This window comes from Panicum hallii, chromosome 9 (assembly GCF_002211085.1).
Source record: "Panicum hallii strain FIL2 chromosome 9, PHallii_v3.1, whole genome shotgun sequence".
Lineage (NCBI taxonomy): Eukaryota > Viridiplantae > Streptophyta > Magnoliopsida > Poales > Poaceae > Panicum > Panicum hallii.
The window spans coordinates 53,335,995-53,360,455 of NC_038050.1; the positions used below are offsets into that span (position 1 = coordinate 53,335,995).

The 24,461-nt window shown below is 50.4% G+C and overlaps 1 protein-coding gene across 1 annotated transcript; it reads right to left on the minus strand.

The window, feature by feature from the left end:
- Window positions 1-19,969: 19,969 nt before the first annotated feature.
- Window positions 19,970-23,533, minus strand: LOC112876828 (G-type lectin S-receptor-like serine/threonine-protein kinase SD2-2). The gene has a single exon (XM_025941008.1). The coding sequence runs from the start codon at window positions 23,281-23,283 to the stop codon at window positions 20,611-20,613; it is 2,673 nt and encodes an 890-aa protein (XP_025796793.1). The 5' UTR covers window positions 23,284-23,533; the 3' UTR covers window positions 19,970-20,610.
- Between the last annotated feature and the right edge of the window lie 928 nt (window positions 23,534-24,461).

Here is a 24,461-nt window from a genome sequence, read left to right on the forward strand (position 1 = left end):
AGAAGCTGCTCCTCCGAGAGATTTTGTCCATCGAGCTGGCGGTACCACGGCCACTCCATTGGTCGGAGGTCCCCATCTCGTTCTCTCGTGATGACCAGTGGACGAGCTTTTCTGAGCCCGGTAAGTTCCCCTTGGTCCTGGATCCTGTGGTGGCGGAGGTCAAGCTTACCAAGGTCCTGATCGATGGCGGGAGTGGGCTCAATCTCATCTTCGTCAGCACTTTGAAGAAGATGGGTCTGGATTTCAAGGATATACTGATTCCCAGCAAGTCCCCCTTCTACGGCATCGTCCCAGGTAATGCGGCGCACCCGCTTGGTACGGTGGTCCTCCCAGTCACCTTCGGCACACGGGAGAATTATCATACTGAATTCATCAAGTTCGAAGTGGCTACTTTTGACTCTTCTTACCATGCAATACTGGATCGACCGGCACTTGCCAAGTTCATGGCGGTGCTGCATTATGTCTATCTGCTTCTTAAGATGCCAGGACTCGGTGGAGTGCTCACCCTCCGCGGCGACTTGAAGAAGTCGTACGACTGCAATCAGGAGGCGATCCAGTACGCTTCGACTACTCGCGTGCCAGATGCTTCGGGAGAAGTACTCGCGGCCGCGCAGCAGCTCTCCCAGACCGGGCTGGAGATTCCTTCCAAGAAGGCCAACAAGTCGAGCATCCGGTCGACTGATGATGTGGCCCTCAAGACGATCCAGCTCCAGGAGGGAGATTCATCCAAGACCGCCATTATCGGTGCGGGCTTGGGTGATAAATAGGAACTCGCGCTCGTCAGCTTTCTTCAGGCTAACCGAGATATATTCACATGGAAACCAGCGGATATGCCAGGGGTGCCCAGGGAGTTGATCGAGCATGCTTTGAATGTACACCCGAAGGCAACGCCTAAGAAGCAACGCCTGCGGAGGTTTGCCCACGACAAGCGTGAGGCCATTAAACGGGAGATCGCGAAACTTCTCGCGGCTGGATTCATTAAAGAAGTAATCCATCCAGAGTGGGTAGCGAATCCCATCCTTGTAAAGAAAAAGAACAATGAATGGAGAATGTGTGTCGACTACACCGATCTCAACAAGCAGTGCCCAAAAGATCATTTTGGGCTGCCGCGCATTGACCAAGTCGTCGATTCGACGGCTGGATGTGTCCTTCTTTGTTTTCTTGATTGTTACTCAGAGTATCATCAGATTGCGCTCAAGGAGGAGGACCAAATCAAGACTGCATTCATCACCCCGTACGGGATTTACGCCTACAAAACAATGTCCTTCGGGTTGAAGAACGCAGGAGCAACATATCAGCGTGCGATCCAGATGTGTTTTGCGGATCAGTTGCACCGGAATGTTGAGGCCTATGTGGATGACGTGGTCATCAAGACCAGGGATTCCGATAACTTGATCGCAGATTTGGAAGAAACATTTAGCAGTCTACGCAGATATCGGTGGAAACTCAATCCCACCAAGTGCGTTTTTGGAGTACCTTCAGGGAAATTGTTCGGGTTCATCGTCAGCAACCGGGGCATCGAAGCCAACCCTGTAAAGATCACGGCCATTACTGATATGGAGGCTCCGGCCACAATCAAGGATGTGCAGAAGCTGACAGGTGGTATGGCGGCCCTGAACAGGTTCATCTCCCGACTCGGGGAGAGAGGACTACCTTTCTTCAAGCTCCTGAAACGCCAGGATAAGTTCCAATGGACGGAGGAGGCTGAGCGGGCCTTGCAGGACCTGAAACATCATCTGCAGTCAGCTCCAATCCTCACAGCACCGTTGCCAGGGGAGGATCTACTACTTTACATCGCGGCAACAACTCATGTTGTCAGCAGTGCTATCGTAGTCGAGCGAGGCAAAGAAGGCCATGCGTTTGGGGTGCAGAGGCCTGTCTACTTCGTCAGCGAAGTCCTCTCCGAATCCAAGGTACGGTATCCTGCTGTTCAAAAGCTTTTGTATGCAATCTTAATCACATCAAGAAAGCTGCGCCATTACTTTGACGAGTACATGATCACTGTGATCACGGACTTCCCGCTGGCGGATATTCTTCATAATCAAGATGCCACGGGGCACATATCCAAGTGGGCAGTTGAACTGGGGGCTTTGTCAATAGACTTCAAGCCACGCACTGCAATCAAGTCACAGGCTCTAGTTGACTTCATGGCTGAATGGAGGGAGAACCAAGTCCCAACTCCAGTGGACATGCCAGAGCACTGGACTATGTATTTTGATGGGTCCCTCAAGCTCGACGGTGGCGGTGCTGGGGTTCTGCTTATTTCTCCACGAGGTGAGCAGTTGAAATACGTCCTTCAGATCCTGTGGGCGGTATCCAACAATGAAGCCAAGTATGAAGCCTTGCTTCACGGGCTTCGTTTGGCGATATCACTAGGGATCAAGCGACTACTTGTATATGGCGACTCTCTCCTTGTTGTTCAGCAGGTCAACAAAGAATGGGATTGCAACAAGGAGACAATGGATGATTATGTGCAGGAAGTACGCAAGTTGGAAAGCAAATTCTCTGGCCTGGAGGTTCATCATGTATTGCAGGAGCACAATGTTGGCGCGGACACCCTATCCAAACTGGGGTCCACGCGTGCCCAGGTCCCACCAGGAGTCTTCATCCAGGAGCTTAAACAGCCATCCATCAAGTCTTCTCCGCAGGTAGCCATCGACGCGGGTCCCCAACAACCCGATCGAGAGGTTATGGTGCTGGAAGAGGACTGGCGAGGGGCTTTTATCGACTTTATACGCGATCAACGGTTACCAGCGGGAATCGACGCCAGGAGCGCTGACGCGACTCGCATCTTGCAAAGAAGCAAGGGTTTCGTCCTGGTCGACGGCAAGCTCTATCGGCGAGGCGCTCGGTCAGGGGTTCTCATGAAGTGCGTCACGAAGGAAGATGGCTACGGCATACTGCGGGAGATCCACGATGGCGTCTGCGGCAACCATGCGGCTTCAAGAACACTGGTGGGAAAAGCGTACAGAGCCGGTTTCTGGTGGCCCACCGCAATGACCGATGCGGAGGATCTCGTGCGCAGGTGCCAAAATTGTCAATTCTTCGGCAAACAGACGCATGTCCTAGCTCATAGCCTCATCACCATACCGCCATCCTGGCCTTTTGCCTGTTGGAGCCTTGACATGATCGGGCCCTTCACGACGGCACCAGGCGGCTTCACCCATGTTCTAGTGGCCATCGACAAGTTTACTAAGTGGATCGAGTACAAGCCGATAGCCAAGCTCACGCCGGACCGGGTCGTCGACTTCATCTCAGATATTATGCATCGCTTCGGCTTCCCCAACTCCATCATCACAGACTTGGGGTCAAACTTCACGGCGAACCAGTTCTAGGAGTTCTGCGAGAATGCTTGTATTGAAGTTAAATATGTCTCGGTTGCACACCCCAGGGCTAACGGACAAGTCGAAAGGGCGAACGGCTTGATCATTGACGGCCTCAAGAAGAGACTTTATGGTGAAAACAGCAAGAAGGGAGGCAAATGGGTGCATGAGCTGCCGCATGTCGTCTGGGGGCTTCGAACTCAGCCGTCCAAAGCCACAGGCCAAACACCTTTCTTCCTTGTATATGGATCTGAAGCCATTTTACCAGCCGATATCATGTGGAAGTCCCCAAGGGTCGAAATGTACAATGAAGGCGAGGCGGATGAAGCGCGGCAGTTAGAGCTCGATTCTGTGGAAGAAGCTCGTTGCACCGCTCTTGTCCAGTCAGCTCGGTACCTGCAGGGGATCCGGCGATATCATGATCGCAACGTCAGGGAGCGGTCATTCAACGTTGGCGAACTGGTCTTGCGCCGTATTCAAGACGAATCGGGCCTACACAAGCTCAACTCAAGGTGGGAGGGCACGTTCGTCGTCAAGCAGGTCACACGGCCAGGATCATATCGGCTACAATGCCCCGAAGGTCAGGACATCCCAAATTCCTGGAATGTCCAAAACCTGCGCAAGTTTTACCCATAAGCAAATGCCCGGTGATATCCGAATCCCCGGGGGCTCAGAAGATCTCCTTTTCCCGAATCACTTTGGAGGCCATGAGCCACACGACTCGGGTTGTACATGCCTCCTTACTTCCACGATGGCCAGTGTCACGTGCAAACATATATATATCGACTTCTTGTCGCGCACGACGCGGGGACTACGGCCACGGTCATCCCCCTTCGACTTTCATTTCTGACAGAGCCCTCGGCTCCGGCTAACTCCTCGGCATATCGAGTTCCGCCGTGACCTTCGATGGTCGCACGCGACAGCAGTCGCACTTTTTCCAACACAGTCGATCTGCTCGACTGGCTTACACCTAGTACGTTGGAAAGGCTCGCATAAAGAGCTACATCGACTACACCCTGAGTGGCTGCACTCAGAACAGTCTTGTTTTTGCCAAAAGGAATGGCAAGCTTGCGGCGCTGCCCGCACTCGCTCCTTGCAAGCTTGATCCGTCCGTCCGGGCCTTCTCCAGCTTACGGAGCACGCTCACAGCAGGAGCGACCTTCGACTACACCCCGGTCGCCGCACTCGAGACAGTCTTATTTTTAAGCCCTACGCACGGCAACCCCGCGACGATGCTCGCGTTCTTTCCTAACAAGTTTAGACCCGCTCGATCGAGTTGTGGCTATTCTGTTAGACGAGTACTAGCTGCCCTTCGGGTCGTTGCACCCAGGGAAGCGTTTACTACTTGAGTCTCGTAAGCCTGGATCCCAATTCAGCTAAGACACGCAAACAAGTAGAGATGTCGAGTAAAGCATTTACATAAGAGAATGATTAATTGTTTCATACACCCTAATCCTGCAGTACATTGTGTACAATTTGCTCTGCTACAGGTTGGGCCTCTTGTAAGTACTCTTCGAATCGCTCGTCTGTGCAGTCCACCGCCATCCCTTGCGCAAAGATGCTCAGCTGCGCATTCGGCACGAAGGACTTTACATAGGCGAGGGCATTACTCACGCACGCAACTGGAGCTTCGGATAGGAACTTCAGCACTTTCTTCGGGGCCTCGCGGAGTCGCTCCAGCAGGGGCCGCGGGCCTGCTTCGCCTTCTTCTGGCGGATCCACCATGTCCACCAGCTCCTGGGTGGCTCCCCGGAGGTCCTCCAGCTCCTGGCGCTGCTGCTCGTTCTTCTCGCCCAGCGCTTTGACTTGCTGAAGGCAGTCGACGAACTGACGTTCAGTGTCGCCGATCACCTTCTGCAGCCGTTCGACATCATCTGTACGTCGATACAGCATATTCTTCACGTCAGTAAGTAGCTCCTCTTTGTATTTCGTTATTTTCCTAAGCTCTGTGGTAAGGGCACTTCAGCATCTAAAGGGAGTTACTGAGGAAAAGTACTCGAGGGAAGCGCGGGCCTACCTTGGTGCGCCTTCTTCTCTGCCTTGAGCTGCTTCTGGTGCTTTGCTTGTTGCTCCTTGAGCCGTTGTTGAAGCTCGGAGTTGGCTTCTTCGAGGTTCTTCAGGTCATTCTTGAGCAGCCAGGTCTCTCGAGTTCTTTCTTGCTTCAGTATATCTAGCTCTCGCTGCAGATAGCAGTTCTTTATGATTTCCTCGGAGATGCGCTTGTCTAGGGCAGCTAATTCCCGCGCGTCACTCACGACCGCGCGGAGTTTCTCTGACTTCTTCTGGGATTTGGTGATTACATGCTGGGCAAAAGGGGGAGAATGAGTCCTAAACAACTCCCAATGCGCACATCTGGAACATTACCCCGAGTATTACCATGGAGAAGTCGTATAGCTCCTTGAAGGTGCTCTTGAAAGTCTTCAGGTTCTCTGCCGACAACAGGAGGTCATCCACTAGGTCGGTGGTGATGACGTTCTGGTGCCCTGGCCCGGCCCTCAACACCTCACGGGGACTCCCCGAGGGCCCGGCGGCATCCCCGGACGACGGCGGCTGGACACCTGCAAGCATACGAAGTGGTCAACACATTATGCCCAGACCCCGGCAGCCAGTCACGGGCTGGTAAGCGCGTACCTGTGCCATCGGTAGGAGCGGCACCAGGGGCCACGACTTGTTCCTCGCCATCGGGTCTGGCTCCCTCTTGTCGGGGCTCGGGAGGCGACAAGTCGGGGAGCGCCGCATCTGCTTCAGGGGCCACCTCTGCGGGTACTGGCCCCCCAGGCGCCGAGGGCTCGGGGGCTGCAGCAGCCGAGGCAGGCGCCGCAGCCGTGCCTGATTCCAGCTGGAGCCGCACTGCGCTTGCAGCCCTGGTGATATCGACAACATTGTTATCCAAGTGGGCACGAGCAAGATCTTCAAGCGATTGAAGGAAAACTTACAGTGTCGACTTCTTCTTGGCGGCCTTCTTCACCCGCCAGGCCCGTCAAGGAATACCCGTTGCTGATGGCGAGGCCTGGTCGGCTGATGGAGGGGTCCCCGCCACGGCAATTGTCACCGCCGCAGCGGCGGAGGGGCCTGTCTCCACCCCTTCGGGTTCAGTCCCGGGTGGCAGAGCAGGGAGACTGCAAGGGGACGCTGTCAGTATTCCGCATCATTGATACTTTGCAACTGGCCAAAACAGCAACTCCGTACCTGGAGGACTCAATTTCTTGGGCCTTGCGTTTGCGCATCTGTCGCTGGCCTTTCGGCACCGGTGGTAGAGCGCCGGCCAACTCCAAGCTCTGGTCGGAGGAGTTCTCCCGGCGCGGTTCCCCTTCGGTTCCTTCACTCGCCTGCGAGTCCACGCACTCGGTGGACTCGCTGCTGCCTTGAACCGCAGCAAGGCGAGCCTTCTTGGTGGCAACGACGGCAGCAGGGCGTGGTCCTCCTTTGGTTTCTTCCCCCGCCTGTGAGTCCACGCATTCGGCGGACTCGTTGCGGCTTTGAGCCGCAGCAAGGCGAGCCTTCTTGGCTGCCGTGGCTGCAGAAGGGAGGAGGTGATACGCTCGGGGGAGGTTCGGCTGCGGCGGGTAGCTGCAGTACAGCTCCGAGTGTCCCTGCAGAAAGTTCTTCAGTTCAGTACCGGTGCAGTAGCAGATTTCTTCAGTGAAAGAAGTCGAATACTTACCGGCAGGTGCGGATTTCGCGCGGAGAACAAGGTGGGCACTTACGGCACGGCGTTCACGTCCAGCAGCACCCGCTGAACTCGCTGGAGCGCGACTTCGTCTGGCACCTCCTCTGTGCACATGCGAGAAGGGTCAGCGGGGCCGGTGTACTCGAAGCCCAGGCAACAGCGCTGTTGGATGGGTTGGACGCGGCGCTTGTAAAATGAGAACATGACGAAGGCGCCGGTCACTCCCTCCTTCTTCTGTGCCTCGATGGCCTCCAGCAGTTCTCTGACCTGTATCATCTCCATGCCGGAGGGTTCAAGGTTCCATCCCCCCCTCACCACTGGCGGTCTGCTCGACTTCGTCGGCAGGTGGGGAGCATGGTTTTCGATGTAAAACCATATGTTTTTCCATCCAGGAAGGTTTGAGGGGAATTTATATGAAAGGTATTTTTCGCCGGCCTGCTGTCGCAGTTGGATGCCGGCGCCCCCCACCACGGCAAGTTTCTTTGTGGTCGGCTGGGGTTTGACGCGGAAGAGGAAGCGGAACAGATCCCAGTGGGGTTCGATTCCGAGAAATGCTTCGCAGAAGTGGATGAAAATGGAAATATGGCAAATGGAATTCGGGTTGAGGTGATGGAGCTCAAGCCCATAGTAGTAAAGAAGGCCACGAAAGAAGGAACAAGTGGGGAGGGCCAATCCCCGTTTGGCAAAATGGAAGAATGTGACGATTTCGTCAACATTCTCCATGGGGAAGGGCTCACGGAACGAGGGACGCCAGTTGACAAGGTTTTTCTCTTGCAGCAACCCCTCGGAAACCAGTTTTTTCAGATTGTTGAGGGAGCACTTACTATGTGTCCACTCCGCGATCGATGGCCCCGCATCCTTCTTCATTTCCTCGATCTCTGATTTCTTGGACGCCATCTCCGACGCGCCGGCCACGAGATGCTCGGGGGCTGCGGGGAGAGGGGCAGGGAGGTCGGAGTGGGAGGTTTTCTTGGGGGGAAGGTGGCGGTGCTTGGCTCGGATTGGGGAATTCGTGGGCTTTTGATGGAATGCAGATTGAAAGCGTGGTTTTTTCCTGCAGTTATCGCGGGGTTAAATAACTAGCGGGGTGAGGAAAAATTACTGCTCTGAAGTTCAAGAGTCACTTCCGTGAATATTCCGAATCTGAGGGGTCGTTTGATGGGTTTTTTGGATTGGATATTCGATTAATCATTTTTCAGGGTTCGTTTGCCTGAAAAAAGCGTTTTTTTCGAATTATTCATCTAACATCCATCATCTGTACCATTGGTTTGGTAATTTGGTGAGTTGTCATTTTTAGCCTGCATGCCACGGTTGTTGGATCCTTATCTCCAGATTTTGTGGATTTGGATTCAAGGCTCGGGGGCTGCGGGGTACGTGGCATCGACTACTTATTTTTCAAATTTCTTTGAAGGATAAGGAGGATTATAGACTAATGGGACCCTCAGCCTGATTCTCCGATTCAACCTAAGGCTCGGGGGCTACCCCATATGGAGTGCGATTTTTAAATCGCACACCATAACAAAAATTCGGGGCATGAGCACCTCATAGCTTCGATGCAGCCAGGCAAGTACTCGAAGAAGGACTTCAAGACGAAGCTTCAGAAGAAGTCGAAGACTGCTTCGAAAGTACTCGATAAGCCTGCAGTACTCAGCTACGAAGAGCTCGGGGGCTTGTCAGACCCGGGGCCACCGGGCTAGGCACGTCACGAAGTTTAAGAGATTAAGCCCGTCTTATCTCTTATTCATTTTGTTTATCTCTTGTTTATCCCGTTTAAATAGGAGATAGAGCTAACCAACACGGAGAGGATCTACTCGAGATGTGTTCTGGTGTGATCCCTCGACGGGAGTTGGTTAGCATCTTTTGTAACTCTGACCTCTCGGATATATAAGGGAGGTCAGGGACCCCCCTCAAAAGAGAGGATCATTAGGTCATTCTACATCAAAGGCAATACAAACCATACAGGATGTAGGGTGTTACGCTCCGTGCGGCCCGAACCTGTCTAAGTCTTGTGTTCCTTGCACCTTTGAGTTCCTGATCTCGGCGTCTCCTCACCCAAAACTTACCACCCTGGGCATATCCCTTGGTGGGCAGCCGGTTAAACACCGACAGCTACGTTTTGCGATATCACTAGGCATCAAGCGACTACTTGTATACGGTAATTCAATTCTGGTCGTTCAGCAAGTCAACAAAGAGTGGGACTGCAACAAGGAGACAATGGACGCCTACGTACAAGAAGTTCGCAAGTTGGAAAATAAATTTTCCGGCCTGGAGGTTCATCACGTGATACGGAAACATAATGTTGGCGCAGACATACTATCCAAGATAGGATCCACCCATGCACAAGTTCCAGCGGGAGTTTTCATCCAGGAGCTGAAGCAGCCATCCATCAAGTCCTCAACTCAGATAACCACTGATACCGGCTCTCAAAAGCCCGATCGGGAGGTTATGGTGCTTGGAGAGGACTGGAGAAAAACTTATATTGACTTCATCTGGGACCAAAGACTACCAGCAGGGATGGATGCAAGAAGCGCAGCGGCAGCTCCTGTCATGCGCAGAAGCAAAGGTTTTGTCCTAGTTGACAATAAACTCTACCGGCGTAATGCAGGATCAGGTGTACTCATGAAATGCGTCACGGGAGAAGACGGGTACGACATACTGCAGGAGATACATGAGGGCGTATGCGACAACCACGCAGCTTCAAGAACGCTAGTGGGGAAAGCATACAGAGCTGGTTTCTGGTAGCCCACCGCAGTGTCCGATGCTGAGGACCTCCTGCGGAGATGCCAAAACTGCCAATTTTTCGGCAAGCAATCTTATATCCCAGCTCACAATCTTATCACCATACCACCATCCTAGCCGTTTGCGGAGATGCCAAAACTGCCTTGATATGATTGGGCCATTTACAACGGCACCAGGTGGTTTCACCCACGTATTGGTAGCAATCGACAAGTTTACCAAGTGGATCGAGTACAAGCCGATAACCAAGCTCACGCCAGACAGAGTTGTTGATTTCATCTCTGACATCCTGCATTGATTCGGCTTCCCGAACACCATCATTACGGACCTGGGATCAAATTTCACGGCAAACCAGTTCTGGGAGTTCTATGAAAATGCGTGCATCAAAGTCAAATATGTCTCCGTTGCACACCCAAGGGCCAATGGTCAAGTCGAGAGGGCGAACGGCAATGATAATCGAGGGCCTCAAGAAAAGACTCTATGATGAAAACAGTAAGAAAGGATGAAAGTGGATAAACGAGTTGCCACATGTCGTTTGGGGGCTCAGGACTCAGCCGTCCAAAGCCACGGAGCAAACTCCGCTCTTTCTTGTCTACGGCTCCGAAACAATCTTGCCGGCTAACATCATGTGGAAATCCCCAAGGGTTGAAATGTACAATGAAGGCGAGGCGGACGAATCAAGGCAGCTAGAGCTTGACTCTATCGAAGAGGCTCACTGCACTGCTCTTGTTCAGTCAGCACGATACCTACAGGGGATCCGCCGATATCACGACCGCAACATCAGAGAACGGTCGTTCAGTATAGGCGATTTGGTCCTACACCGCATTCAAGACGAGTCCGCTTTACACAACTCAATTCGAGGTGGGAAGGACCGTTCGTCGTCAAGCAGATTACAAGACCGGGGTCTTATCGACTACAATACCCTGAGGGCCAGGACGTCCCAAATTCTTGGAACGTTCAAAACCTGCGCAAGTTTTACCCATAAGAAGACGTGCAGGGATAGCTGTTCTCCGAGCGCCTAGGCGGTTTTCTTCCGATTCAATTTGGAGGCTATGTGCCACAGAATCTGGAATGTAAACTTTCTGTTAAAATACGGAGGCTATAGCCACATTCATGTTTTATAAGAATCGACTTCTTGCCATGAGCATGACAGTCGTTGCGATGATGATCGCGTTTTTTTCAAACAGGTTAGATCCGCTCGATTAGATTCTATCTAACTTGTTGGATGGGCTCACATGAGGAGCTATATCGACTAATCCCAGAGCCGCTGCACTCGAGGTAGTTTTGACTTCTTGCCATGAGCATGATAGTCATTGCGATGATGATCGCGTTTTTTTTCTAACAGGTTAGATCCGCTCAATCGGATTCTATCTAACTTGTTGGACGGGCTCACATGATGAGCTTTATCGACTACTCCCAGAGTCGCTGCACTCGGGGTAGTTTCGAATTCTTGCCATGAGCATGATAGTCGTTGCGATGATGATCGCGTTTTTTCCTAATAGGTTAGATCCGCTTGATCGGATTCTATCTAACTTGTTGGACGGGCTCACATGAGGAGCTATTTTGACTACTCCCAGGGTCGCTGCACCTAGGGTAGTGTCTACTACTTAGCCTATGAATATGGATGGCAATCCAGAAATCATAGGGCAATGATGAGTATAGATGTCACTGCCAGATATATCACAAGGAGAAGAGTACTTATTTTTACAATATCTCAATCCTGTATTATACTTTCTACTATTTTTTCAGCTACAGGCCTGGCCTCTAGAAGGTACTCACTAAACTGCTCTTCTGAGTAGTCCGCAGCCGCACCCTGTGCGAGTACCTCTAGTCAAGCCTTAGGCCAAAAGTATTTTACAAGACCCAAGGCGTGGCTGACACATGTGGTGGGGGCTTCGGCGATGAAGCTGAGGACTTTCTGCGATGCTCCAAGGAGTCGCTCCAGCAGGGATCGCCTGCCTGCTTTGTCGCCTTCCTGCGGATGCACCATGTCGACAAGCTGTTGGGCGGCCCCCCTTAGGTCCTCCAGCTCTTTCTAGCGCTGCTCCTTTTCTTCACCAAGCATCTTGATCTGCTTAAGACAGTCGACGAACTGTTGTTCAGTATCGGTGATCACCTTCTGCAGCCTCTCGACGTCATCTGTACGGCGATACAGCATATTCTTCATGTCAGTAAGCAACTCTTCTTTATATGTTAAGAGTTTCCTAAGCTCTGCGGTGAAGACAGTTTTCAGAACTCAAGACAAACTACTAAGAGAAAGTACTCGAGCGAGGAAAGGACTTGCCTTGGTGCGCCTTTTTCTGCTCCTTGAGCTGTTCTTGGAGCTCGGAGTTGGACTTCTCAAGATTGCGGAGATCGTTCTTGAGAAGCCATGTTTCTTGTGTCCGCTCCTGCTTCAGCTTGTCGAGCTCTCTCTGAAGATACATGTTCTTTCGGTGTTCTTCTGATATGCGTTGATCCTTCATTTGGAGTTCCCGGAGGCCACTCTCGACTGCTTTTAGCTTCTCGGATTTTTCTTGGGAGCGTTTGGCCACATCCTACATAAGGGGGGAGACTAAGACAAGCAACTCGACAAAGCATAATGGCAGAAGAGCAGTCATGCCTTACCAGGGTAAATTTGTACATCTCTTTGGAGATCTTCTAGAAATATCGCATGTTGTCGATCATCAGGAGAGGATCATCCAAAAGATCTTTGATGATGATGTTCTTGTATCCTCTCCCGGACACCAGCAGATCTCCAGGGCTGCTTGAGGTACCCGCAACTTCTTCAGTTGTTGGCTGTGGGGCGCCTGCAAGTCGAAAACGCGTTCAGTACATGAAGTCTGTTTCCTAAGCAGTTAGCCGTGGGGGGTCAGACACTTACTTGTGCCATCCGCAGGAGTGGCATTAGTGGCCTTGACTTGTTCATCACCACCGGCGCTGGCTTTGAGTTGCTGGGGCTCGGGGGGTGGTGGGTCGGGCAGCGTCGTGTCCTCCTCGGGGGCTGGCGGCTCGGGGGCTGGAGTAGCCAAGACAAGCTCTGACTCATTCAACCCCAAAGCGGACGCAGTCCTAGTGAAGCAGAATCAGTTATATCATCAAACAAGTCGAAAAAGAACAGAAGGTACATTATGAAAGAGGAGCTGCACTTACAGAGATGATTTCTTCATTCCGGATTTCTTTAGTCTCAATGCCCGTGGTTTTATAACCACGGTACTCGTTACCGGTGGCGGGGTCACACCAGCCGACGACGAGGTACCCGCCATGGCAACAGTTACAACCCCTGCTGATGTAGTCGACGGGCCCGTCCCAGCAGTTTCTGCGGAACCACCTGCTGGAACCTCATCCCCAGCAAATTCGGCCCGGACCACCTTTTGGCGCTTGGGGTCAGAAGGAGAAGCAGAAGGACTGCAAAAACAGACAACATAAGCATTCAACAACTACAAGACATGACATTTTTACAAGACAGTGGCTCCATACCTGGTGGGTTCGACTACAGATGCTTTGCATTTGTGTACCACCCGACGACCCCGAGGGACCAATAGCAAGGCTTCTACCAACTCCACTGATGATCTGGGGGAGTTGTTCTTCTTCGCCTTCCCTTCGGTTACCCTCTCCGCCAAGGGGCTCCCGCTCTCGGTCGTCTCGTCGCTGGGCAGAGCATCAGCTACTTGAGCCTTTTTAGCTTCAGCCGCGGCGCTGGGAAGAAGGTGGTCCGGACGGGGGATGTCGGGTTGTGGTGGATAACTCCGGTACAACGTTGTGTGTCCCTGCAGAGGATTTTCAGTCAGCGGTTACAGAACAACAGAAATTATTCCAAAGTAGTCGAACACTTACCGGCTTTGGAGGATTTTGCGTAGAAAACAACTCCGAGACATAGGGAATTGCGTTCACGTCCAGCAGCACCTGCTTGACCCTGATGAGCGTGGCATCATCAGTCAACTCCTCTGCGCACATCCGAGACGGGTCTTCAGCACCTACGTACTCGAAGCCTAGAGTATGGTACTGTTGGATTGGCTGGATGCGGCGTTTGAAGAACGAAAATATTACAGATGCGCCGGTAACTCCTATTTCTTTATGGGATGCTATGATGGCTAGCAACTCGTCGACCTGATCCATGTCCCCTTTGGAGAGTTCGGTGTTCCACTCCGGCCTCACGACAGGGGGTTTACCAGACCTTTCAGGGAGTTGGGGGACATGGTTTCCGATGTAGAACCAATGGCTCTTCCATCCAGGAATGTTGGAGGGGGATTTGCAGGAAAGGTATCTGTCGCCGGCTTGTTGTCTAAGCTGGATGCCGGCACCCCCTACGACGAATGGATTTTTTGAGGTTGGATGCGGTTTTACCCGAAAGAGATAGCGGAAAAGATCCCAATGGGGTTCAATTCCAAGAAAAGCTTTGCAAAAATGGATAAAGATAACAATGTGGCTGATCGAGTTTGGGTTGAGGTGATGGAGCTCAAGCCCGTACAAATAAAGAAGGCCACGGAAGAAAGAACAAGTGGGGAGAGCCAAACCCCGCTCAGAGAACTGGTAGAATGAGATGATTTCGTCTACATTCTCCATGGGAAGCAGTTGGCGAAAAGAAGAGCGCCATTTGACAAGATGTTTCTCCTGAAGCAAACCCTCAGAAACAAGATTCAGGAGTTCATTATTGGAGCACTTACTGTAAGTCCACTCTCTAGAAGGCGGCTGCGACTCCTTCCCCTTCCCATCCTTCTCGTTAGATCTCTTGGGTGCCATTTCTGGATCTGTTTGCCACGAGTTGCTCGGGGGCTGTAGAGAGGGGGCGGAGAGATTCGGCTAGTTTGGGGCTTGTCAAAGGGGATGAAGGTGGAGCACAGATCTGATTGGGGATTCAGAAATTTCTTGGCGGATTGAAAATTGAAAGCACGGGTCTTTACTTTCGGTTACCGCGGGTTAAATAACCAGCAGTTGAAGTTGAAGAGTCGTCACAGGGAATATTCGGAAGATGAGGGGTCATTTGGTGGATTTTTTAGATAAATTATTCGATTAACCATTTTTTCAGGGTTAATTGTTCCGAAAAAGGGGTTTTTCGAATTCTCAAATCTAACTTCCATCATCTGTACCATTACACCAATCATTTCCTAAGGGAATTTTTTTTTTACTACATGCTACGACCATTGGATCTTTTTTTCCAAACCTGAGAGATTTGGATTCAAGGCTCGGGGGCTGCGGGATACGTGGCATCGACTACTTAGTTTTCGAATATATTCGAAAAGTAAGTAAGGAAGATTCAAGACTATTGTGACCCTCAGCCTGATTGTTTGATTCAACCTAAGGCTCGGAGGCTACTCCATATGGAGTGCGATTTTTCATCGCACACCATACCAAAGAAGTAATTCGGAGCATTTCTTTGGACCAACGAAGAGAAATGCCACGGTTTCTAGGCTAGTGCCGGACTAGGATTCATGTAACCCTATCCTCCCGGATATATAAGGGCGGGCAGGGACCCCATCAAAACATCAATCGACACCCAAGGTAATACAAACCACCATACATAATATATGGTATTACGCACATCGCGGTCCGAACCTGTCTAAACCTTGTGTTGCTTGCACTTTCGAGTTCCTGATCTCGGCGTCACCCTACCTAAAACTTACCACCTCGGGTATACCCCTCGGTGGGCAGACGGTAAAACACCGACAATGCTCTCCCAAGCAGTTAGACAACTATGAACCATGGCATTTCTCTTTGTTGGTCCAAAGAAATGCCTAGTGTCATGCATTAAGGAGCTCTATGGCATTTCTCTTTGTTGGTCCAAAGAAATGCCTAGTGTCATGCATTAAGGAGCTCTCGAACCATTTTTGGAGGTAACATGGAGGACATTTAGTAAATAGGAAGACTCCCAAGGACAATGCTCACCGGGACATACACATCCACCTGTGCTTAGTACAGGGGCTTTCCACAGCTTTCCAGCCAGCTAAGTAGCGATCAAAGGAATCATAGAGTGGCTGGTAGTTGGGCACCCTGAGTTTCTAGGGAGAGGAAAGCATGAGAGATTACACCCAAGAACCGCAGCCATAGTGGTTGCAGTTTCTGAGTCCATGTTCATGGGGATGAAAGTCAACTTATGAAAGTTGATGGCTAAGCCCGTAGCCATGGAGAAATTGTCAAGGAGAGTGGTAGCACACCCATGGAATCGACATCCCCTTTCACGAGAATTAGCGTGTCATCTATGTATTGAAGGATAGGGCAAGGTAGTTATGACCGATTGGGTGAGATAAAAGAACATATTGGCTAGCTCGCTGAATCAGACACTGAAGGACGTCTACAACAATGATGAATAGGTAAGGTGACAGGGGATCGTTTTAGTACAATCCTCAGTGGCACATAAGCCATCTCCCTGAAACTTCGTTAAGAACGACTATAGTTTTGCTAGTAGATAACAGCTTCGAAACTCACATTCTCCAATGTTCATCAAAACCCCCCTGGCAGCGAGGATTGCATCCAAGTTTGCCCATTCCACATAGTCAAATGCTTTTCTGAAGTCCAGTTTGAGCATTGCGGGGACTCGTCTCTTGTGGCAGAATCTCGTAGACAAAATTTTCATCAATGTTATGACCATGAACAAAGCTAGTTTGATCATCATCAATGACTGTGGGAATTGCTAGCTTGAGCCGGTTAACCATTACTTTGGAGAATAGCTTCATCGTGTAGTTTTGTAGAGAGAGAGAGTGGAAACCATATGTCGTGCATGCCCCTATTCCTTGGTTGTACAAGAAGAGCACCATTATGCTCATCCAAGTCCAGGCTACCCTCATGGAATTTGTTCAATGTTGAACATTGTCGCAAAGAAGTGGTCAAAAAGTTCTGTAGAAAGATGGTCCAAAACAGTTGAGGCCAGGGCTTGAGTTCGTATCCATTGCACGCAAGGCTTCAGTAATCTCACTTAGGGTGAAGGTACTAAAGAGCTGCAGATTGGCGATTGCCAAATGTGGGTAGAGGTGCGCAAGGCTGAAATGTCAAGCCGTTGCATGTGTACTGCCGAGCATATCAAGGTAGAAGTTGTACAGGATGGTGCTAGTGGTATCGTGTGAATGTATAATCTCCCTGTCGTGATCTAGATATGAGAATATGGGATCGAGTTCTTTCAGAGCAGCCGTATTATATTGTTATTCATCATTTACAAAAATATATTTGAAGTTCATGTTCTGCAGGGTGTCATTTCTCTGTGTCAGATCAACTTATTGGTAGTATTTGTCATGCATTGTAAGCCCATAATACTTTTTTATTTTTTTGGTATCTTTAGTTTTGTCATTGTAATGACAATACAGTCATGCTAACTATGCCATCATACTGATTAATCTACAAGGAAATCCAAGCCGTTGTCCGTGTATAAACTATTTTGACTATATTTTTTTGTTAATGCAATGTTGTTTTTTACTAATTTTTTCTGTTTGTCTTCGACTATAAAAATTGGCTGATTTTGTGTGTCTCATCACCAAATCTAGTCTCCTAGCTAATGCTATGTGGCTACACATTATTGGACACAAAATCGATTGAAACAAAATAAAAGAACGCTAGATTGTCAATGAGTCACTCCCCACCCAAAAAGTGATGGATGTCATAGATATAAAAACATGAAGCATATGAATCACAACCAATATGAAATCAAACCCATCTTTCAAATTAGGCAAGAACTATTTTAGATAGCTCCATGATCTTATAACCCAGTAGTAGCCCAAAACAAAAACGTTCCTAAGAAACGACACAACAGCGGACCGGCATCTCGTAGAAGGACTTCAGCCAAAACACATGTTTGATTTTATTTTTTATTTTTCACATTATATCCTCAGGATTATTAGCTTTAAGAAAAAAATGATAATTACGAATATATTTATATGCATATAAATATAATGTTTTGGATTTGACATACGTATTCAACATTTCAATAACTCGATCAAAACGTTGTCGAAACTACATCGATCATTTTAACTAATTAAACATTCAAAATTATTGAAAATATAGTTAGAATGTTGAACTAATATATTCATAATGTTGAAAGGTACAATCAACCATTTAAAATACTAGGCTAGATTTAACATTCTTCAAACCTAATCCAATATTTTAGAAAACTATTCCAACATATTTCATATAAATTGTTAAAATAGTATAATTAAAATGTTGAACTAGTTTGTAGGAAATGTTGACTTGTTAAAAATCAATCCGAACAACAAAATATATCCACATTGGATCTTGTTTTGTTGCTTAAATTATAAATAACATTATGGTTTAAACAGATTTATAATTTGAAAGAAAATGAATTGCCCAAATCAAAAGGAGAACCATGCTATCAGCTCATGCACTGTGCTGTCAACTCTATGCCCTCGGCTAAATACCTCTCCCGCGCATCTATCTGGTCCATTGGTTATCCTCCACATGCATCTCAAACAAAGAAGATATATACATTAAGATATATAGGAATGACCATTAGCAGCCTTACACCCAACCAAAAAGATCCAGAAGCATATATAGGCTCAAATTGTAAAAGAAATAAAGACATAACACTTCAATAATGAGCAAAAAATCATTGAGAGAGAGGGCGAATAAAAGGAAAATCGCAAAGACATCACAGCCACCCAAAAATTGACTACTGAGATGAATAAAACTTGGGGGCTTGACACAAAAAAATGTTCCATGAAGAAAATAGCTAGCACGATAAACATAGATGGGTGGGATAGGCGTTCTCCAATTCTGCAGGCAAATTAAAGAGAGAAAGAGAGTTGATGGAATCTTGAAAAGAAATTGGAAGTGGAGAGACGAGTCTTTGGGAGGGAGTCCATTCCCAAGTGGCATTGGCTTCAGCTCCCAACGATATACTAGCTCCACATTGATGGATTTGAGGAAGAGAGAAGAGTAGTTTTAAAGTAAGTGGTGCCAACCATGTTGAAGTATAACTAAATATGCCCGTCTCTTCTTATATCAGTTTAAGTTTTTTAGTTAAATTGATTTGTGCATGCAACTTAATAGAAAAATATTGAGGTAGTCGGAGCCGCGGGGAGTGTTGAAGTATAAGTAAATTGCCCGTCTCTTCCATCAGTTTAAGCTTTTGAGTTAAATTGGTTTGTGCATGTAACTCAATAGAAAATATTGGGATAGTCGGAGCCGTGCCCAGGGGTGGATCTAGCGGTGGGTCCGGGGGCCTCGAGCCCCTCCTACCCTAGGAATCCTATGGAGCCCCCTAAGCCCCTCCTACAAACTTGAGGAGTAAGGAGGGAAGGGAGGTGGGAGGAGGAAGAAGAACGGAAGAGCCTTCGTAAGCTTAATCCTGCATCCGCCACTGACCGCGCCAAACACGTTTTGATGATTAGCTAAAATGCGGATGGGATAGATCCGCCTATTGGTAATTTGGTACTGCGGCAGCCACATGCTTACATGTGAATACCATGTGCATCATCTTCTTGTTTAAGAAAAAAATGCCGAGCCCCTTTTCTTTTTGGCCGAAAGCTGAGCTTTCGTGTCGTGTTTCGCACCCAACTTGGCTTGGCTAACCCCGGGTTATGATCGACGCAAGCTGGATATGAAATAATGCAATAGGAAGTCAGTCGTGCTGAATAGTTGACCTGTCAAAGTCAACGCTGCACAGTAGTCTAGTACGCCGTCGATGTTTGACCGGCCGGTCTGAAGAAAGGGACACGTTTGGGACCTGGAAATTCATGGGGGCAGATACATGATAGAGCTTTGCTACGGTACTCCGGTTACCTACTAGGAGGTAAGAGTTCAAATAAATTTGGACCGGTAAAAACTAGAAAATATAAACAATTAATTACGGAGGAAAAAAAAAAGAAACAACAGCATATCCTAACTACCACAGCCTCCATGCACTCCCCGCTCCTTCAGGCCAGTCTGGAGGAACATGCATGTTTGCATGTATACATGCATAACAACCTCTCTCTCTCTCTCTCTCATTTCGTTAGGATTCATTTGTCACCGGATAATGCATGAGAACAGATGAAAATGTGTCAATTGTTTGAAGAAAAAGAAACGAAAGGCTAGCGTGCATGCATCCAGCCATACAAAAAGTTAGCGGCTTCACGTTCTTTGTTTGCAAATACTTTTTCTTTTCAAATTCACAGGTACCATGTTACACCATATTAGTGAATCTATAAGACATTAGTAATTGCATTAGCGTTTTCAAAAACTATAAAAACAATTACATGTGGACTTAGCTCATATTGTATTATAAAAATATTATGAAAAAAATGTTACAACTTGCCCATGTCACGTTAGGAAAAAATATTACAACTGATCCATCATATCTATTATAAGATCAATTAGATATTTAGATCACATGCCATGTCAATTTTTTCTAACAAAGCTATGTTACAAGATGCGATTGGCAAATATCACGTGAGGAAATGGCAAAAAGAAAAAACAAAGCAAAGCGTTACATGCAATCTGCTCATGGGTACGTGACGTGCTTGGAAAAAAATAGAAATCTGAGATCTTAACTAATCATGCATGCAAGTTAGATCTAATTCTCTATTTTCTGATTTAAAATATATAAAATAAATATTAAAATTATTACCTCCTAAGAGGTAATATGACATTAGATTAACCGTCCACATTCACTTCAGTGCACCGTAGCAAAGCCCTACATAATAACAAAGCAATTTCCTGGCACCTTCTGGCATCACATCCCCACCGCAATTTAACTGAATGACTGATGCTTGCTGCAACCAGACAGTAACTCTGTTTTGCTATTGCTCTGTTTCGCCTGAGACCAGATCACCAGACACGAAGATGAGCTTTTGATTTCTTCCAATCAGGGGAACTCGATCTGCAGTTCCTGCAGTGGTAACTAGTAGCAACTAGCAGCAGTAATTTCTACAAACGGCACGGGAATTCACATTGGTGACATCTGGAACGAGAATTAGGCTAGTCGTCCTGGATGCAGAAGATTGTTGGCTTGACGGGCTCTGTGATCTCGACGGATCCCTCGAGCATCTTGGCCACCTTCCCCATGGACGGCCGCATCTCAGCGCGGTCCTGCAGGCACCACATGGCCGTCTTGACCATGCGCTCGACAGTGGCGACGCTGGCGACGTCGTCGTAGGAGGCGGCGATGCGCGGGTCCAGGATGTCGTCGATGCGCCGCTCCACGTACACCTTCTCGTACGCCCACTTGGGGAAGTACCAGTCCTCGCTGCCCACCGACTCCTGCCGGAACCCGTAGTTCCGGCGGCCGGAGACCACCTCCAGCAGCACCATGCCGAAGCTGTACACGTCGGCCTTGGCCGTGATGGGCTCGCGGTGGATCACCCACTCGGGGGCCATGTACCCGCGGGTGCCACGGATGCGGGACATGGTCACCTTGTCGCGCTTGCTCGTCAGCTTGGACAGACCGAAGTCGGACACCTTGGGGCAGAAGTCGTCCTCCAGCAGGATGTTCTCCGGCTTGATGTCGCAGTGGAGCACCCACTCCAGGCACTCCTCGTGGAGGTACGCGATGGCGCGGGCCACGCCCAGGGCGATGCGGTACCGGGTGTGGAGGTCAAGCAGCGGCGGCTGCTGCTTCTGCTCCGACGACGACGGCGAGGAGTCATCGTCCTCTCCGCCTCCGCCACCACCGCCGCCGCCGGAGACGAACAGGTACTTGTCCAGCGACCCGTTGGGCACGTACTCGTACACCAGCATCCGCTGCTCCCGGTCGGCGCAGAACCCCCACATGCGCACCAGGTTCAGGTGGTGCATCCGCGCGATGATGGTCACCTCCGCCCAGAACTCCGCCTCGCCGCCGCCCACGCCGTGCAGCTGCTTCACCGCCACGGCGCGCCGGTCGGGGAGCTCGCCGCGGTACACCGTCCCGTACGCGCCGCGCCCGACAACGTCGGAGAAGTCCTTGGTCGCCGCCTTCAGCTCCGCGTACGAGAACCGCCGCGGCCCGCCGGCGGGCAGGTACTCCAGCCCCAGCGTGCGCGCCATCTCCCGGTACTGCGAGTACTTGCGCAGGAACGCCCAGAATGACAGCACCCCGGCCAGCAGCTCCACCGCGAACAGCGCCGTGATGATGGCCACGTTCCGGATCGTCGTCCGCGCCTGCTTCGGCGGCACCGGCAGCTTCAGCCGTACGGGGCACACTGTCTCGATCATGTCCGTCATCCCCGTGAACGGGTTGCTGTCGTTGTCCGACGACACCACCCGGAGGTACGTCGACATCTCCGTCGCCGGGGACCAGTACCCGTCCGCCAGCGCCGTGTACTGGAGGCACGTCCGGTCGCCGCCGAACTTGTACCCGAACGCCACGCACCTCGCGTTCTGCCGGCACATCTTCTCGCAGTCCACGAGGTTCTGCGGCGGCAGCTTCGTCATCAGGGGACCAGGGTCCGCCAGCGTGTTGGGCGCGCCCCCGGAGAAGGAGACGAAGTCCATCCGGACGAACTTGTCGTCGTTGCCCCTGCCGCTGTAGTTCTTCTTCGGCGCGCAGGGGCCTTCCAGGGTGGCGTTGCCGTACCCCGGCGGGCAGACGCAGCTGACGCTGTCGGCGCCGACGGGGACGCAAATCCTGGCGGCGGGGCAGGTGCCCCGGATGGTGCAGAGCTCCTGCACGAGCTGCCACACCACCTTCCAGCGCCGGGGCCTGGGCAGCAGGGTGTAGAGGCGCAGGTTGCCGTCGTCATCGAGCGTGAGCCGCCGCACCCGGTTGGTGGTGCCCTGGTCGGAGGCGATAAGCATCGGGGGGGTCCCGCCGCTGAGGATGAGCTTGCCGTCGTCGGTGAGGTTGAGCAGAGCGCTGCCGCTGCTGACGTTGGCGTACATCAGGCTGCCGAACTGCAGCGTGGCGGAGTTGACGAGCGTGTAGCGGCCGTTGGCGGAGTGGAGCGTCGTGGTGTTGCCTCCCGGGATGGCCTGCCCCGGCATGAGCGTGTCGGTGGGCTCGACGAAGCTCGACCAGGCCCCGCCGTAGAGCAGGCTCCCCGTGTCGTTGAGCAGCAGCGCCGCCGCGCTCGCGGAGGAATTGGGGACGGGCGAGAGCGACCAGACGGTGCCGTTCCCGGCGTCGGACCAGGACAGCCGGCCCGTCGCGTCGACGGCGAGCGCGGAGGCGCCGTCGGCCTCGTAGGCGGAGTTGTTCTTGAGACTGTGGGCGTACCAGATGACGGCCCGGTCAGTGGAGCTGGCGCCGACGACCCAGACGGCGAAGCGGTAGGTGCCCGAAGTAGAGGAGGCTGCCGGCACGAACCCGGCGGCGAAGTCCCCTCCCGGCGAGACGAGGGTGCGGTTGCTGTCGGTAGGGCGCCAGGCCGTGTCGTTGGCGGAGAAAGAGCGCATCTGTTGCGCGGCGGCGAGAGGCAGGACGAGGAGGAAGAGGCCAAGGAGGAGAAGGGGGAGGGGCGCCATGGCCGCGCGGGAGCCGCTGGGCTGGGTTAGCCGGAGAAGACGGATGCTCTCTCTCCCTGCCGCTGCGAATCGAGCAGCCAGGACCAGGAGTGACTGCTCCTCTCCTCCTCCTCCTCTGCCCTCTGGTGTCGATTGGAAATCAATGGCGATTGCGAGACGAAAACAACGGGGGCTGCGGCGCCCGACCGACCGGGCGAGGCGCGCTAACATAAACTAATAAGATTTGCTCCAGGTCCATTGCACCGTCACATCATCCTGTGGAGAACGAAGCTGATTGCGAAGACCTACTGGCAGCGCAGTCCTAGTTTTGCGAAGACTTGTTCGATTTCTTTCTTTCCTTCCCCCTTCCGGTGCTGTTCATGGCGTGCCCCGACTACCGAGCTGTAATCCCCATGTCACGTCATGTGGGCCCAGGATTGGGCCAGGAATGGATCGGATCGGACATTGGAGCCGGGGCCTGCCTGGCGCTGGTTGACTTGTCCACGCTCACTTTATTTATTCCAAAAAGACAACGAACAGAACTGTTGGGCCCACGGGCCACGGCGGCCGCGGGTGGGGAGGAAGACCGAAGACTTTGACTTGGATTTCCATTTCCATTTCCATTTCAGAGTTCAGTACTGTAGTTCACGATTGTCCATTTCTCACGAACCGGTTTGCAAATATTTATGTTGCTCTTCGACCAGGGCCCTGTTTAGATGCACCCAAAATTCCAACTTTTTACACTCTCTCTCCATCACATCAATTTTGGGACATATGCATGGAGCAGTAAATGTATGTAAAAAAATAACTAATTGCACAGTTTAATTGTACATCACGAGACGAATCTTTTGAACCTAATTAGTCCATGATTAAATAAAATTTGTCAAATACAAACGAAAGCGCTACAGTTCCACTGTTGTAAAAAAAATTTGCAATCTAAACAAGGCCTAGGATTACTTGCACAAAACTGTGGGTTGTCCCGTTTGGAATTGGGTCAATTCTGATCTCATTATTCTTCTCAGCTTATCTTATATAATCAAATGGATTGCCATCTTGAGGGTAAAAAGGTGGTTGAATTAGCGCGTGTTTAGCATGGCTCTAACTCTAGAAAATTCGTGAAGTTTTTGAAGGTGCTCATACCTAGCTCCAGAAATTCTTGAAACTAGAGTTGTCAATAAATCAACGGTCTTTTACGAGTCATTATACTTTTATTTTAGATTTAAAATAAAATTATAAAATATAAGATCTTACTCAGAGCTAGAGCCATGCCAAATAGACTTTAGTGTGGGAAAAGGTCAATTTTACTATTCATGAATCCACTTAGGCCACTTAGCCCCATGAACAAAACTTTCATTTGGTTTACTCATATGAACCATCTTAATTGGTCCAGTGTGACCCAATATACGACG

Coding starts and splice junctions, on each gene's coding strand:
- LOC112876828 (XM_025941008.1), bottom strand. CDS start 23,283: ATGTTAGCGCGCCTCGCCCGGTCGGTCGGGCGCCGCAGCCCCCGTTGT.